Here is a 13,591-nt window from a genome sequence, read left to right as displayed (position 1 = left end):
AGGTACTTTTTCTCTCTCTCTCTCTCCCTCTCTGACGTGTTTTTCTTTGGAGGAATCCAATTGCTTCTTTTGGGAAATGCGAATTTAGGGGTGTGGAGGAATCATCGGATTTTTGCATAAACCACCCCCTCATATATATCTTCTCAACTCCTTCATCCTTCCGCTCTATTGATTGCGAGTGATATCACTTTCACCTCCCTCCACTGTTCAGTTTTTTTTCTTCCCCCCAATTCAAGGGGAGTTTGGGGTTGGGGGTGAAATATGAAAATTTGCCCTTTTCATGCTAAGCACACACCCTTATCATTTTCAATTTAAACCGAATTTATGTCTTGCGATTGACAATGTTACGCGTTGGAATTTCACCCGGCAGCAGACAACGTTCGTTCATCCTTCGTCTGGTGGTGGTGTGAAAGTGAATTTTGCGATAAACTTTAAATAAATACTCGGACGTGTGGGAGCTTTATTGTGCTTTGCCCAATCCTCAAGTAAATCAAGGAGAGGGTGGGAAAGGGAAAAATAAACGATTTGGTTGGATGAGGAGAAGGAAGAGGAAATGGGTCAGGAAAAGCCTCAAGAATTGCTTCTTTAAAAGGGTTCAAATACTTACAATTTTCCCTCTCTCAGCTATTTCCATCCACCGCACTATCGCTCTTACCCCCCAAAAAAAAAGACCTAAAATGCGTTTTCCCTGAGAAAGCTCTTCAGCAGAGAGATAGATAGAAGAGAAAAATTTCTCTTTATTAGGTCTCCCTGTGTGTGTGCGAAATTTAAAGTATAGCATTAAGTTCTAGGAATTTTTCTTTTGGATTATTTTCTTCCCTTCTCTGTGAACAAAACATGAAAAAGAAGGAAAGGAGGAGGATTGAATAAAATATTGTAGTATTTCGAATGCATTCACAGAGACAACATACCTTCCTCAATGCCATGCATTTTACAAGTTTATTTTGAGATGAAAATATTCACATAAAAATAAATATTTCACTTCAGTTCTCTGAATTTCAATCGATGAGTTTTTTAAATTCAAAAAATAAAAAGGTTTGTTGTATTGATTTGTATTCTAAAAGTTGCATTTTATGTGCATATTTAGAACAAGAAAGTTCTGGACATTAAATCAACAAATTGTTAGATAGAAAAATAAAAGAAGCTTTTAACTGCAAACTGTCTAAAAGAATTTTAAATTAAAGCTTATAAAATTGCCAAAAATATTATTCTTCACAGCTAGTCCAGCTAGTTTAGAATTTCAGCTTCTTCCCAATTTGTTAGACATCTCTAGGACATGCTAATAAAAAAAAGAGAAAAAAAGAATACAGAAATCCAATAAAATCAAAATGAAATAAAAGCAAATTCATATCAATCAAATAGACTAAATGAAAATGCGAGAAATTCTCTCTTTCTCTCCTAATTTGTATTTTGCGTCATCAATCATGTGGTAAAAAAAAATTAGTATGACGTAAAAAGAGGTCAAAAGATTAATTAGAGGTGTTACCTCTTGTCTTGGGCTTTTTATACGTTTTATTTTATACCTACCGTGTACTGGAAAAAAAATGCTAAAAGCTCGATGGAATTAATTAATTATATCTGATTCAGCTCATGCTCTCAATTTTTCGAAGTATATCTCATTATTTAATCATAATTCAGCATAATCATAAATAATTACTATTAACCCAGATATGTCTAGAATTTTATTTGAAGTTTTCTCGAGATCTGATTTAAAACTCATCTTTAACTCCTTCCTGTAATTGAATCCATTTGATATTTATATGTATAAAAAAAATATTTTTTATGTCGTTATTAAGCGTCAGAAGATAACAAAGAAAATTTTCCTAGCCCAGGAGGAATAACTATAAAATGTAGTGCAACCTTAGACAAATTCAGAAACGCCCAAAGTTTACACAAATCGATTTAAATTATTAAAATAAAGTTTTTTTTTTATAAATCTATACAAAAATTTTGTTTAAACATAAGCTTTTTGTTTTGAAAAGTCTAAAAGAGCTTTTTAGTTCTATAGAGAAAAATTCGTGAATTTTTATTATTTTCCATAAGGAGCTAACATAAAACATTTTACATAATTTTTCAGTCAAGAAAAAATACAACATCCATAAAAAATATATTAAAATAAAACAAATATTAGAAAGAAGAATATACAAATCCTCTATGCAGCTTACATAAAATTTTATTCCTTTCCATGCACGGAATTAATGCAAATTTTCTCTTTTAATAATTAATTCATAAAATGCATGTAGCTCTACATAAATTTCTCTTTTGCTGCATCTCAATTTACAATTTCGATCATCTCCCACAGCTCCATACATCTAGAGAGCTGAATTTAACAGCAAATCAATTGATGATGCCACAATTTACCAACTAAACGCCCACCATACGCTATGAGATAGACCTCTAAATTGTTTACCTTCCTTCTTCGCTCCTTTGGGGAAGTGGAAGAAGAAGCTAAAAGTTTATCTTTTGTCAGAAAGCACGTCTTGTATGCAGCAAATGGTGCAGAAGGATGGACGTTGGAAGATGTTTTTGTTACGAATCTAATCGATTTCTCTGAAGGATGTTTTACTTGCAACTTTTTTACTGTTTGACTTTTATATCGAGATAAGAGAGCGAGTGTGGGCTTTTATTGCAACAAACATTTTCCACTCATTGTGCCCAAGGGGATGTTCTCAAGAGCATGGTGGGTGGGAGTGGAAAATAGCCAAAGAGCACCCACGCTGAGTGAGACATTTTCGCACCAGTTCATCGTGTTAGGCGACGACAAGAGGGGCGGATGCGCGGGAATTGTGCTGAAGATTCGTTCACACGCGGCTATTTAGTTGTTGTTATTCCACTCCATCCCTTTTTGTTTGCCAAACACAGAGGGAGAGGGTAGCACGGGATGAATGAATGAAAAAATCACGCGCGAGGGTGGGTTGAAAATAGGATTTTTCCCACGTGGTGTGTGCAGGAAAAAAAAGGCGCCAAAAACGAATCATCCCCGCACCGAGCAACAGCGTGCAACCACCCCCACAATTTGTGGGTGGAGGAGACAGAGCACGTCTCGAGATGATAACATATAAATCCAATAAATTACCTTCCAATTGATATTAATGTGTGTGCCAGGGTGATAATGTGTGTAAATATCATAATAAAATATCATATAAAAATGTCTTCTGATGTGCCACATCGCCAGCCAGCTCGATGATTGAGCCACCACGATACGGCGAGGCTCTTCCATCAAAAAATGAGGGGTGAAACAGCTGTTTCGTGTGCGGCGTGAGAAAAATGGGGTGCCGGGAATCTCACCGAGAGGGAAAAGCCACAATAAACAGCACTTATCGCCCGTTTATGTGCACCATCATCCACTCCACAAAATGAGATTGCAGCAATTTTCTCATTGTCGCAAATGAAACCCGTCACCATTAAATTCTTCTCTTCTTTTTTTTATTATTTACACCGCAAAATATTAAATTCTCACACCCCCGCGCACTCACAAGGAGATTCTTTTAGGGAGTGTGCGGGTGCACCACACGCACGAAACAAATCTCAGTGGAAGGCCACATCAAGATTTTTTTTTCATCTTTACATTTTCTCGGCGCCACAACGTCTGAGCTGAACCAGAAATTTTCATGAGAATAATTTCTACAGAGTTGGTTATTTATTTATTTTTTAATTAATAATTTTGTAGATAAAGATTGAAGAGAATGTGGCTCCAAGAAGAGTAGTGGGACAGTCAACATGTCTAAATACCCTAAAAGACACACCCTAAACACCCTAAGAAAAGAAGCTCCAAACGTTAGACAATAAACGTCAAACTCTTGGAAGAAAATGTCAAGCTCTTGAGGATAATTGTAAAACATATTAGAAAAAATTAAAGAAAAAAAAAACATAAAGAAGTTTATAAATTCCCAGGACATGAATTCTCTAAGAGTGAAAAACTCCCGTGATAAATTCCTGAAGGCTTTAGCGCTTTAAAAGAAACGTGAAAACCAGGAAAATCTTACGGGAGTTTATCATGAATGCATTATTTTTCTTAGAGGATCATACTCACGTAAAGTATTCCTCACTTTCCCCTGCAAAAACCCTTCGGGAGTTAATCACGAGAGTTTTTCACTCTTAGAGAATACAGCCCCAGGTCTACATGAAAATTTATTTATTTTATTGATTATATCCTCTAAATTATAAAAATCAAGAATGATCCCAAAAAAAGAATAATTTTAAGAAAAATTTAACAAAATAAAACTAAAATTCTTCTACCAAAAATCTACTAAACATTCAACTCGGTTCCACGTGAGACCCTTTTCCTTTTGTGGGTACAAGCATATAAATTAAGTTGTATATGTTTTTCGCAAGTTGAAAGCCATCATTTTCCTTCTTGTTTTTCCTTCTTCGTCTTCTCCTTTTTCCTTCTTGTGATGGCAAATAAAAGGAAAAATATATAACTGCGGGGTAAGGAATAAAAGTGAAAATATACGAAGAAGCCCAACATGTGTGTTACGCGCGCGGGTTCCCTATTTCTGTGCGATGTCCCCTCAGGATGAGTTTTTTTTTATACCAAAGCTCTCTCTCCTCCATCCCCCATAAAAAAGGGGAGAAAAATGTGCTTTCACCTTTCACCATCGATCAATGGATTGAAGGGTGAAGTGGAGTGGAGAGAAAGTACAGAAACAGCACAATTTAGCATTCCCCCTGATCATTCAGCTGTACTTAATTCAATACATATTTTTTCCCAACTTTTCCGCCATGGGCTACATGGAGGAAAAAAATGCTGCAAAAAATCACAATCAAATCCAATAAAAAAAAGTTAAATTGGAAAAGAGTTTCTCATAAACATATCGCATAAAAATCAGCATAATTTGTTCTATTTTTATCCGTATTTTTTTTTTATTTGGTTCTTCTAATACGAATTTGTCGTGTTTGTGGGAGAAAAGCTCCAAAAAAGCTTTGCCTCTGTGTAGGTTTAAACATGAGATACCCATTCCAGCGACGTTTTAATTTAATTCAGTATAACCGAAATAAGAGAAATTTATTAATAAAAATCCCCCCGAGACATTTTTATTGCATTTAATTTTATTTCTGCACAGAAAAGTGAGGCGAAAAGAAAATGTTAAGCAGAAGAAGAAGTTTCTTTGCAATGAGAATTATCGATTTAATAAGAAAGTCCCTCCGCATGGGGGGGTGGTGGAAACTTAAAAGTGCTGCAGCAGTCAGCAGTGGGTAAACAGCATAGAGAGAAAGTCAAACAACTCCACGCTAATTTGACTTTCACAGTGGGAGCTTTTGTGCTTTTTTTTCGAGGGGGTGGGTCCCTTATTACGAATGAAGAAAAAAATCGTCGTTTTGCTTGTAAAGTTAATGTACAGCTGAAATGTTTAAATACCTGCCACACCTCCCCCTTAAATCCGTGATTAGTCGTCAGCATAAAACACGTTGTCCTGCGCTAGGCCTCGCACTTAGGGGTGTGGTGGAGTCAGTTGTTGTTGGTTGGAAAATTGATGATGACGGTTGAAAAAAAAAGCAAAGAAGCTTCCACATTCTGCGTTTTAGTTTTCTCAATCGATATGAGAATGAAACTTAACATTTTGCTCGCGTTTGGAGGGGTTGATAAAAATAGCACCACCACGACACAGCCCCCCTGCTTGCTAGAGGGAGGAAATTTGGTCGATACGAGCGAGAGACCTTTTCTGTATTACACCACGCGGCGTATTAATTTAAACGCTCAATTTAGCTTAGGACGTTGTGGCTGAATGAGGAGCAAATAAAGTTCGCCAAAGCAATTGCGGGTGGAATCCGGCTTCGTTCTTGTGCCACAAGAACTTCTTCACCGTCGTTGCCGACATTTTCGGCTGCCGGGGAGGAGGATCCTTGCGTGCCATTTGTACATAAATTTCACATGCACGGGGTAGGTCTTCCACGTGTGGAGAGTCGTAAAAAGGAGTCGAGAAACATGTATGTGATTGCAGGAAATTAAATGTTTCATACACATTCCAGCCAAGGTAACATTTCAGCGTACAACAATCCATATACGGGGAGATTTGGAACAAGACGGTGGATTTATGGCGCCAAATGTGGGGGCATATAATTGATCTCTGTGCTTGTGTTGTAGAGAGACTCCCACTCCACACGACCTCTACCTAAACAGAGCAGCTCACCCTCAGTAGCACAGCCCCTATGGCAGGGTGACCTTCTTCTTTCATTTTCAAAAGTCTTCGCTCTTGCCTTAAACCCTTTTATAGCCCACCTCTATATGGAAGGAGAGGAAGTACTCAAAATGGAACATCACACACAAATTATTATGTGGCAATGAAGTCAACCTGAATTGATAGTAACATCATAACTTTGCACATTTGGCCACTCTCTCTGCTACACATAAAGCAGAAAGTTACAAAAGCTCGGCAGAATAATTAGTTTAATTAAAGTGGCTCCGTGCAATTAACGACTAAAGTGCTTTTAGAGAGACCCCCGCAGTAGCACTATTCACCCCAGACTAAATGTGGTTTGTTTAGAAGAAAATTAATTGAAAATCAATTTTGAAACCTTTCACACCAAATATTTGATCAATTAAGAAGCAAAATGACTTTGTGCCTTGTGGGGGTGGGAAATCGAAGAAAATGTCAAACATTCAACGTGGAGAGAATTTAAAATATTAATTTAATGTTATCACGTGGCTAAAGTTGCTTAAAGACTAATTTATTGACAAAGCAGATTGATGGAGAGTTTTCCTTTCTTAAAGTTCTTTAAGCGATTTGCTAGAAAAATTCATGAAATTCTAGAAAATTTTTGAAAATATTATTTTGAACTTTGTGTTTGAACCTGGCGTGAGGTAATTTTCTTTGGGTTTCCGGTCGTCGCCAGGGGTAGAGATTCTCGTCCAAATGTTCTATAGTAATGTAAAAGTCAGTGACGTTAGACGTGTCCAAAGAATCTGTTACGAGTAAGAATTATTGTTATATAAAATTGTTTGAATGTTAATTGTTAAATAAAGAAATTCACCCACTTCCAGCCACTGAAGAAGGCCCGGATAGGGGTTGAAAGCTTTGGGAAGTACGTCTTTCATTTGGACGAGAATCTCTACCCCTGGCGACGACCGGAAACCCAAAGAAATATTATTTTGATTAGAAAGCTGTTTAATCCTTAAGATTTCTAGAAAGATACAGAATTTTTTTCTGAACTTTTGAAATTCTTTATCTTGATGGAAAAAATATTAAAAATTCTCAAAATTCATAACTAGAAAACCGGTAGAATTCTCGAAATTCTAGTTAGAATCTTAGAAATAAGGAAATTATGATTCTCAGTCAAAGACCAGAGGTTCTGCAAAAATTAGCTACATTATTTGAAATTCTAGGTTTCACTTGCAATAATTTTTTTTATTTCTAGAACTCCTGAATAACATAATTAATTAAATAGAATATTTCTAGAGTTTTTAGATTTTTTTTCTTGTATTTCAGCTGAATTTATAAAATCCTAACTTTGTCCAGACTTTTGCCAGAACTTTTCTAGAACCTCTAAGACTTCCAATCAACGTAACTAAAAGACTCATAAATCGTTATAAGAACAAGTTAGATCTCCCTGATTAAAAATTCTTATCAATGAATATGGAAAGCTCTGGAAAACTTAAATATTTCAAAATAAAGTAAATCCTCTCCTCAAGATTCAATCCACTGAAAATTCATTTAAATTTATGAACTTTTCATCCCACCTGTCTACTCTGGAAGCATAAACATAGTCTTGAATAATTCCTCCACCAACACCGGAGTTTAAGTGAATTGCAAGAGAAAACTCTGAGAAAATACTTTGAATTTTTTTTAATCATATTGTTCTCAGACTGGTGGTATTTTTGGGTCAATTTATCAACCCTCAAACGTCTCTGACTTGGCAATTTTTCGCTAAAACCAGCCAAGAAAAAACCAACCTCCCTCCTATGTGAATTTCCGCAAACACTTTTCTGCTTCAAGGTCTTGTGCCTCACCTCCCACCACCCGCATACACCTTCCGGAGTCACCGTGACGCGGCAGATAAGAAGGAAAATCTATACTAACATTGCTAACACAGATAGGAAAATTTCCAGATGCAAATATTTGCATGTGTTTGAGGGAGTTTCGTGTGGTGGTGCACAGGAATTTTGCCAAATAGGATTTTTGCACCTTGGCTATATACTATAGGATGATGGGGAGGAAGAGGAAGCCAGCAATGTGAGGAAGTCACGAAAGGCATAACTTTGGTCGTGTCGTGATAAATCCCAAAGAGATGGATTTCCATGCAAAACATTGTGCCTTTATGAAAACTTTTCGTTTCACGCTTCGGGGCAACTTATTCTTTCCCGCACACGTTTTTGCAATTTTCCATCCAATATCTTTCACGGTCGGAGGATTTCCGGGTGGAGATTTCACTTTTGGCTCACAGTGGGAAAATGTAGTTTTATTATTTGAGGGATTTGTTCCGTATATCAGAGCGCAATAATCATTTTGCAAAATTGAAGAAAATCATGCTGAAATGTTGAGGAAAACTTTTAACAGAGACTCAGAGCTTCTCGGGAGCTTTTCAAGGCTTCTGTGGGGGAGGGGGGTGGTATTTAAAAACTTATCTTCTGTATTTGAGAAGCTAAATAAGGAAATTTTGATAAGATTCCTGGAATAGATTGAAATCCATGCAGGAAAACTTGCAAAGACTGTCCCCTCTGGCCTTTAGAGAAAATTCTTCTTTAAAGGAGCTTTTTTTTTAAAAAAAAAAGTGGATGAGTTTGCAAAAGAGACGCTCTGCTGCGGACTTTGAGGTGGAATTAAAACAAACTTTCATTCAAATCACATTCTTCAAATGAATTATATTATTTTAATTAAGAAAAAGAAGAGATTAAATATGTTTTTTCTTATTAGAAATTGGAAAGAAAAAAAATCGACCATGTCGTACTAGAATTGCTTTCTTTAGGGGAGCTTGGGGATGAAAGCTTGTGATGAAATTTACCTTCCTTGCACAGCGCAGCGTCGTTCAAGTTCTTCGTTGAAGGAATTATCGAAAATCTCATCTTCCAGCCACGTCTCCACCGTACACAGGCTCGTGCGTCGACTGCACCAGCACGTGTCACTCGTATCGAATACCTTACTCTTCAGCACATCCCACGAATCCAGACTCTTCGGTTCATCCCCACCGTCCCATTGACGCGCCTCGGCCTCCCACGTGGGGTCCCACGCATCGAAATTGCACTTATTTTCACTCCCAAATCCACTATCTTCCGGAAAATCGGGCCAGTTGTCGTATTCGGACCTCCTGTGGGTGCCACGAAGCTCATTCCGCGGGGAGAGCTGTTCAAAGTTAATGGACATGGAGGTGTTGTCATCCATGGGTGGGAAGTGGATACCCCCATTGAGGGTGGATGAGATTGTGCTGGCATTGCTCTGATTCGATGGTGACTGATGAAGGTACTTTTTATTCCTATCGTACTTTACCTTCTCAAACACAATCCCAGAATTCTGTTTTAAAAGAAAAATTTTACGTTAAGAATAAAATTTTATCTAAAAAGCTTTAATTTTGATTTTTTTCTTGAATTGATTTTCTTAAATTTTCTATTAATTATTCTTTATAAAATTCTTGTATTCGTGTATTCTTGTATAAAAGAATACATTGGACGCAAAGAAAGTAAAATCTTTCAAGACGCCTTACTTGGAAATAGAATTGTAACGTCTGATCTTAAAGCCTTCTAAGGATAGTCTTCAGACCAAATACATTTACGAACACAAAAAAAAATTTAAGGACACAAAAGAATAATTTGAAGCAAATATAATTAATTATTAAAGAAGCCTGAATATATTAAGAACCCTCTAAGAATTATTTTCTGAGCTTAAAATGGTTTTTAAAAAATTCCGTTAACGTAGACTTCTTCATTATAAGTTTCTTACCTGTTCAAGAAGCTCAATATTCTGAAAGACATCCTCGTGATCCTTCTCCTCGCTGAGTTTCTCTTCCAAATTCGAACAGATGGTCTCCTCAACGGTCTTCTTGTTCACTTTATCCACCACATCTCCAGCATCGGGCTTGAGATTCCGTTCACTTAGCCCAATGTAGATGCGATTCTCCGTAAAGACAATCTCCTCGTCATCGTTGAAGCTCGAAAGGGGCCAGATGTGACGACGATTTGTGAGATTCTTCCTCCCCACGGCGTCACGTCGGAAGCACTTTGCGAGGTTATGGCGGTAATTCCGGTACTTTGTCACCGCTAGATCCCCGTACGTGGTATCATCGTCAAATGACGCCACACTCCATGCCCCATAGTCAGACCGCGGGCTCATCTCACCGCGGTCGATGCGACTTTTCTGCAGGCGATACTTCCCAATGGATGGGTGGCTGTTGCGCGACTTTGGCCCACCCACATCTTCCACCTCATCATCATTCACGGACAACTTTCGCAGCAACTGCAGAGACAAGGAAACAGGGCGTACAAATTAAATTTGATGCTTCATCTTCTCTCCAGTGTGAGCATCAAACTTTATTAACTTTCCAACACCACCATTTGGTCCCTCTTTTTGCCCCATTGCAATGCAACACTCACCAGCTATTATTGCCAATTATTTCCCCCTCAGAAGCACACACAGAATGTTGCCCAAGAATGGAATTTTCACGGAGGTGGTACTCCACCAAAAAAGCTCCCAAAAAGCTCCCACCGAAAAACGATTTGCCAGCGCGCGTGGTGAGAAGAAATGTGAGTGTCTCTCGCACTGAAAATTATTCCCTTCTCACGCTGTGATTTTCCACCGAATAATGGGAATTAGGAGAATTTACTTCCCTCATTAAGTGGAGGCAGCGTGAAAATTTCCCAGAATTTCCCCGGTGTGAATGAGCTTGGAAAATGCTTGCCTTTTGATTTCTCTTCTACCCAATTTTGGGAAGAAAGAGAGAGGAGCTCCCTGCATGGGCATGAAGCGTACTAAATACAGCTTATATTTCTTCCCTCCCAAAAACTTGGAGAACACGTTAAATGTGTGAACTTTTATTGAGTTCTTTGGATGTTGAACAAGGAGGGGGACAAGGTACTCCAGACACCAAGTTTATTTATTTTTGTAGATTAAAATTTTCATAGCAAATGGAGGCGCCTGGTAAAAGCTCTTATTGAATTAAATGAATTGAACGATCGATGATGGAGACGCCGGGTAATTGCAAAAATTAATATTTGAATAATAGATTAGCTAAAAATTAAATTATCTGTCGTGGAACATAATGGAAAAACATTCAAGAAAATTTCTGGGACATCTTGAGCACACATAAAGCTTTTACTTAATCTTGAATACATTCGTGTCTTTTCTAAATTTAATCAATTAGGATAAATCTGTAAATTAATATTTTTCTCCTTAAAAGTTCCTCCGCTTTTAATCATGAATAATTTTTAAATTAAATTTGCAGTAAAAGTTTAATTTTGAAAACAAGAAAATAGAATTAAAGGGCCTGATTCAGCGACCAGGAAACCCTTGAAATCTTTGAATTTTGTACTGAAATTTCAAGATTTCAAGCGAATTTCAAGGGTTTCTTGGTCGCTGAATAAGGCCCAAAAGCTCTCTATTAAGAAGGAAAATAGAATTTTTAGAAGCTAATAAAGTTTCTCATTCTATTTATTTAAATTTTTATTTTTGACAAAAAGGAGAGTTGATGAAATTTTCTGGGGGATGAAAAAAGGACGAATAAGTTCCAACGAGGATATATTTCCATGACTTTCACCCCATTTAGCCGCAAGAGTTTTACAAACTGTAATTTGTCTTTTGAAAACATATACTTTCCCTGCCCCAAGATAAACACCAATTAAACGTTCATGTACTAGTGCTGAGCTATAGTTTATACTATACAAGTTCAATTTCATGCGCTTTCTCCCTTTTAGTCCTACAAACACGATAAAATGAGAATTTTAATGAGATTCCATTCAACTTTTGTTTGGTTTTTTCTATGTGCAAACTATAACACTAATTTCAAATTGAAATTAAACTTTTCTCGAAGAAGGGAAACTTATTACGAAAAATTTGCAGATTATTTTATAAAGCGATGGAGAAAAGAAACTTTAACAAATTGATTTTTATGAATTTTGCAATTCTTTTTACTGCAGAATAGGGATGTTTGTAAAAATAGCAAGCAAAGGATTAGATTTAGATTATTTAGTAAAATTCTGTTCTAAAAAAAATGTTAATTATGTGTCTAAATCATATAAAGTATTTTCTTAAAATTCCTTAGAATTTTCTTATTCTACTTTTTTTTTTAAATTGGCGCTTTAAATTATTAATCAATAATTCATATTAAAAATATTATTAAATCATTATTTATTTGACCAATAGATTATTCTTAACAGAATTGTAACAAATTCCCCAAAAAAATCAAATAAAAATTTCCCACCAGAGGGCAATGGTTACCCACAAAGCCCTCTAGTGTCCACTTAAAATTCCACAAATTTAATGAAGTTTTGGTTGCAAATATGTTTATTAAAAAAGACCATAAGAGTGGATTTTAAGTGGGGTCTCTCCGCCACAGTTGAAACGCTACACTCCTCAATTATGCGTCCTACTCATAATTTCATTTGCATGATGAGGGGTTGAATTTATTAATTCAAACACACACACACAGTCATGACCTTTTTGAACACACACATACACAGATAATATTCCACCAATTATGGGTATTATATCTTATCTACTACCCTGGGTGCTTATGGTAATAGAAGAAAAAGAAGAAGAAGAAAATATGTAATAAAAAAAAGCTCTCAGAGGCGCAAATGGATGAAATTTCACAGTAATTGAGTGTCATTTGGCCAGAAGCAGGCCAATGGGGTGGTTGGGGGTGGCCCACCACGACGTGGAAATGTTGCGGATGGAAATACGATGAGCTGGTGGAGAGTCTTTTATTTTATTTATTTAATTTTTAATTTTTGGGCCAGCCCGAGGGGTCAAAATGTGGGGATGGATGAGGAATGAGATTAATAATCACCTTCATGCAGCATTTTTTCGTTCGCTTAAGAAGTTGAGACATTGTCATTGTTGTTGCCACCCCCGAAATTGCTATAGCAACGATTTTTCTGCACAACACCGTCTTTTCTTTTATTGCCGTTTCACTTCGATGGACATTGCTGTGGTAGAGCCAGGAGAAATTGATCTTCTTCACACTTTCAGCAAAAAAATCACAAACACTGAACTTTTATCTCCTAAATTTTCTCTGAACAGGTAACACCGTGCACCTGCTCCGGGATCCGCGTGTGGAATTTCTTTAGTAACGTAATGAGAAAACCACGAGACGTTGCGGATGGCACAGCACGATACGACGGAGGGTCGGCACCGAAGTAAGAGCTGACTCAGAGGGTGCACAAAGTTTTATATTATCCCCTCTTGAATGTCTCATCGCCGTGGCAGGAAGGGCGCACAATCCTGCTCGATCGGAATGTTTTTGAGGGGAAGTGATGGCACTTCCGCCAGGGGAAGGTCTATCGCAGAGTTGAATGACTTTCTCCTCACTATACCATGATGTACAACATTTCCCCTTTTGGGACTTTCTCTCACACCCCCCTCAGACGCCCATTGAGTTCGCATCTTGTGGCACAGACCATGACCTCTGGCACACCTGAAGCACATCTCGCAGTCACGATTTC

General features: G+C 37.2%; 1 protein-coding gene across 1 annotated transcript; it reads right to left on the bottom strand.

The window, feature by feature from the left end:
• Positions 1–8,777: 8,777 nt before the first annotated feature.
• LOC129793860 (uncharacterized) lies at positions 8,778–13,554 on the bottom strand. Its single transcript, XM_055834316.1, has 3 exons — positions 12,937–13,554; positions 9,876–10,388; positions 8,778–9,449 (listed from the first exon to the last, which is right to left on the bottom strand). The coding sequence occupies exons 1-3, from the start codon at positions 12,982–12,984 to the stop codon at positions 8,940–8,942; spliced, it is 1,071 nt and encodes a 356-aa protein (XP_055690291.1). The 5' UTR covers positions 12,985–13,554; the 3' UTR covers positions 8,778–8,939.
• Positions 13,555–13,591: the final 37 nt, after the last annotated feature.

Source organism: Lutzomyia longipalpis, chromosome 3 (genome assembly GCF_024334085.1).
Source record: "Lutzomyia longipalpis isolate SR_M1_2022 chromosome 3, ASM2433408v1".
NCBI classification, from domain to species: domain Eukaryota; kingdom Metazoa; phylum Arthropoda; class Insecta; order Diptera; family Psychodidae; genus Lutzomyia; species Lutzomyia longipalpis.
The sequence above is the reverse complement of the archived record's forward strand: the minus strand, read 5'-3'. Positions and strand labels throughout refer to the sequence as shown.

What these genes read in the sequence shown, in the direction of transcription:
- LOC129793860 (XM_055834316.1), bottom strand. Translation starts at nt 12,984, where the DNA reads ATGACAATGTCTCAACTTCTTAAGCGAACGAAAAAATGCTGCATGAAG. An exon ending in CGAAAAAATGCTGCATGAAG is followed by an intron (nt 10,389 to 12,936) that starts GTGATTATTAAT and finishes TTGTCTCTGCAG; the next exon opens with TTGCTGCGAAAGTTGTCCGT. An exon ending in ATATTGAGCTTCTTGAACAG is followed by an intron (nt 9,450 to 9,875) that starts GTAAGAAACTTA and finishes CTTTTAAAACAG; the next exon opens with AATTCTGGGATTGTGTTTGA.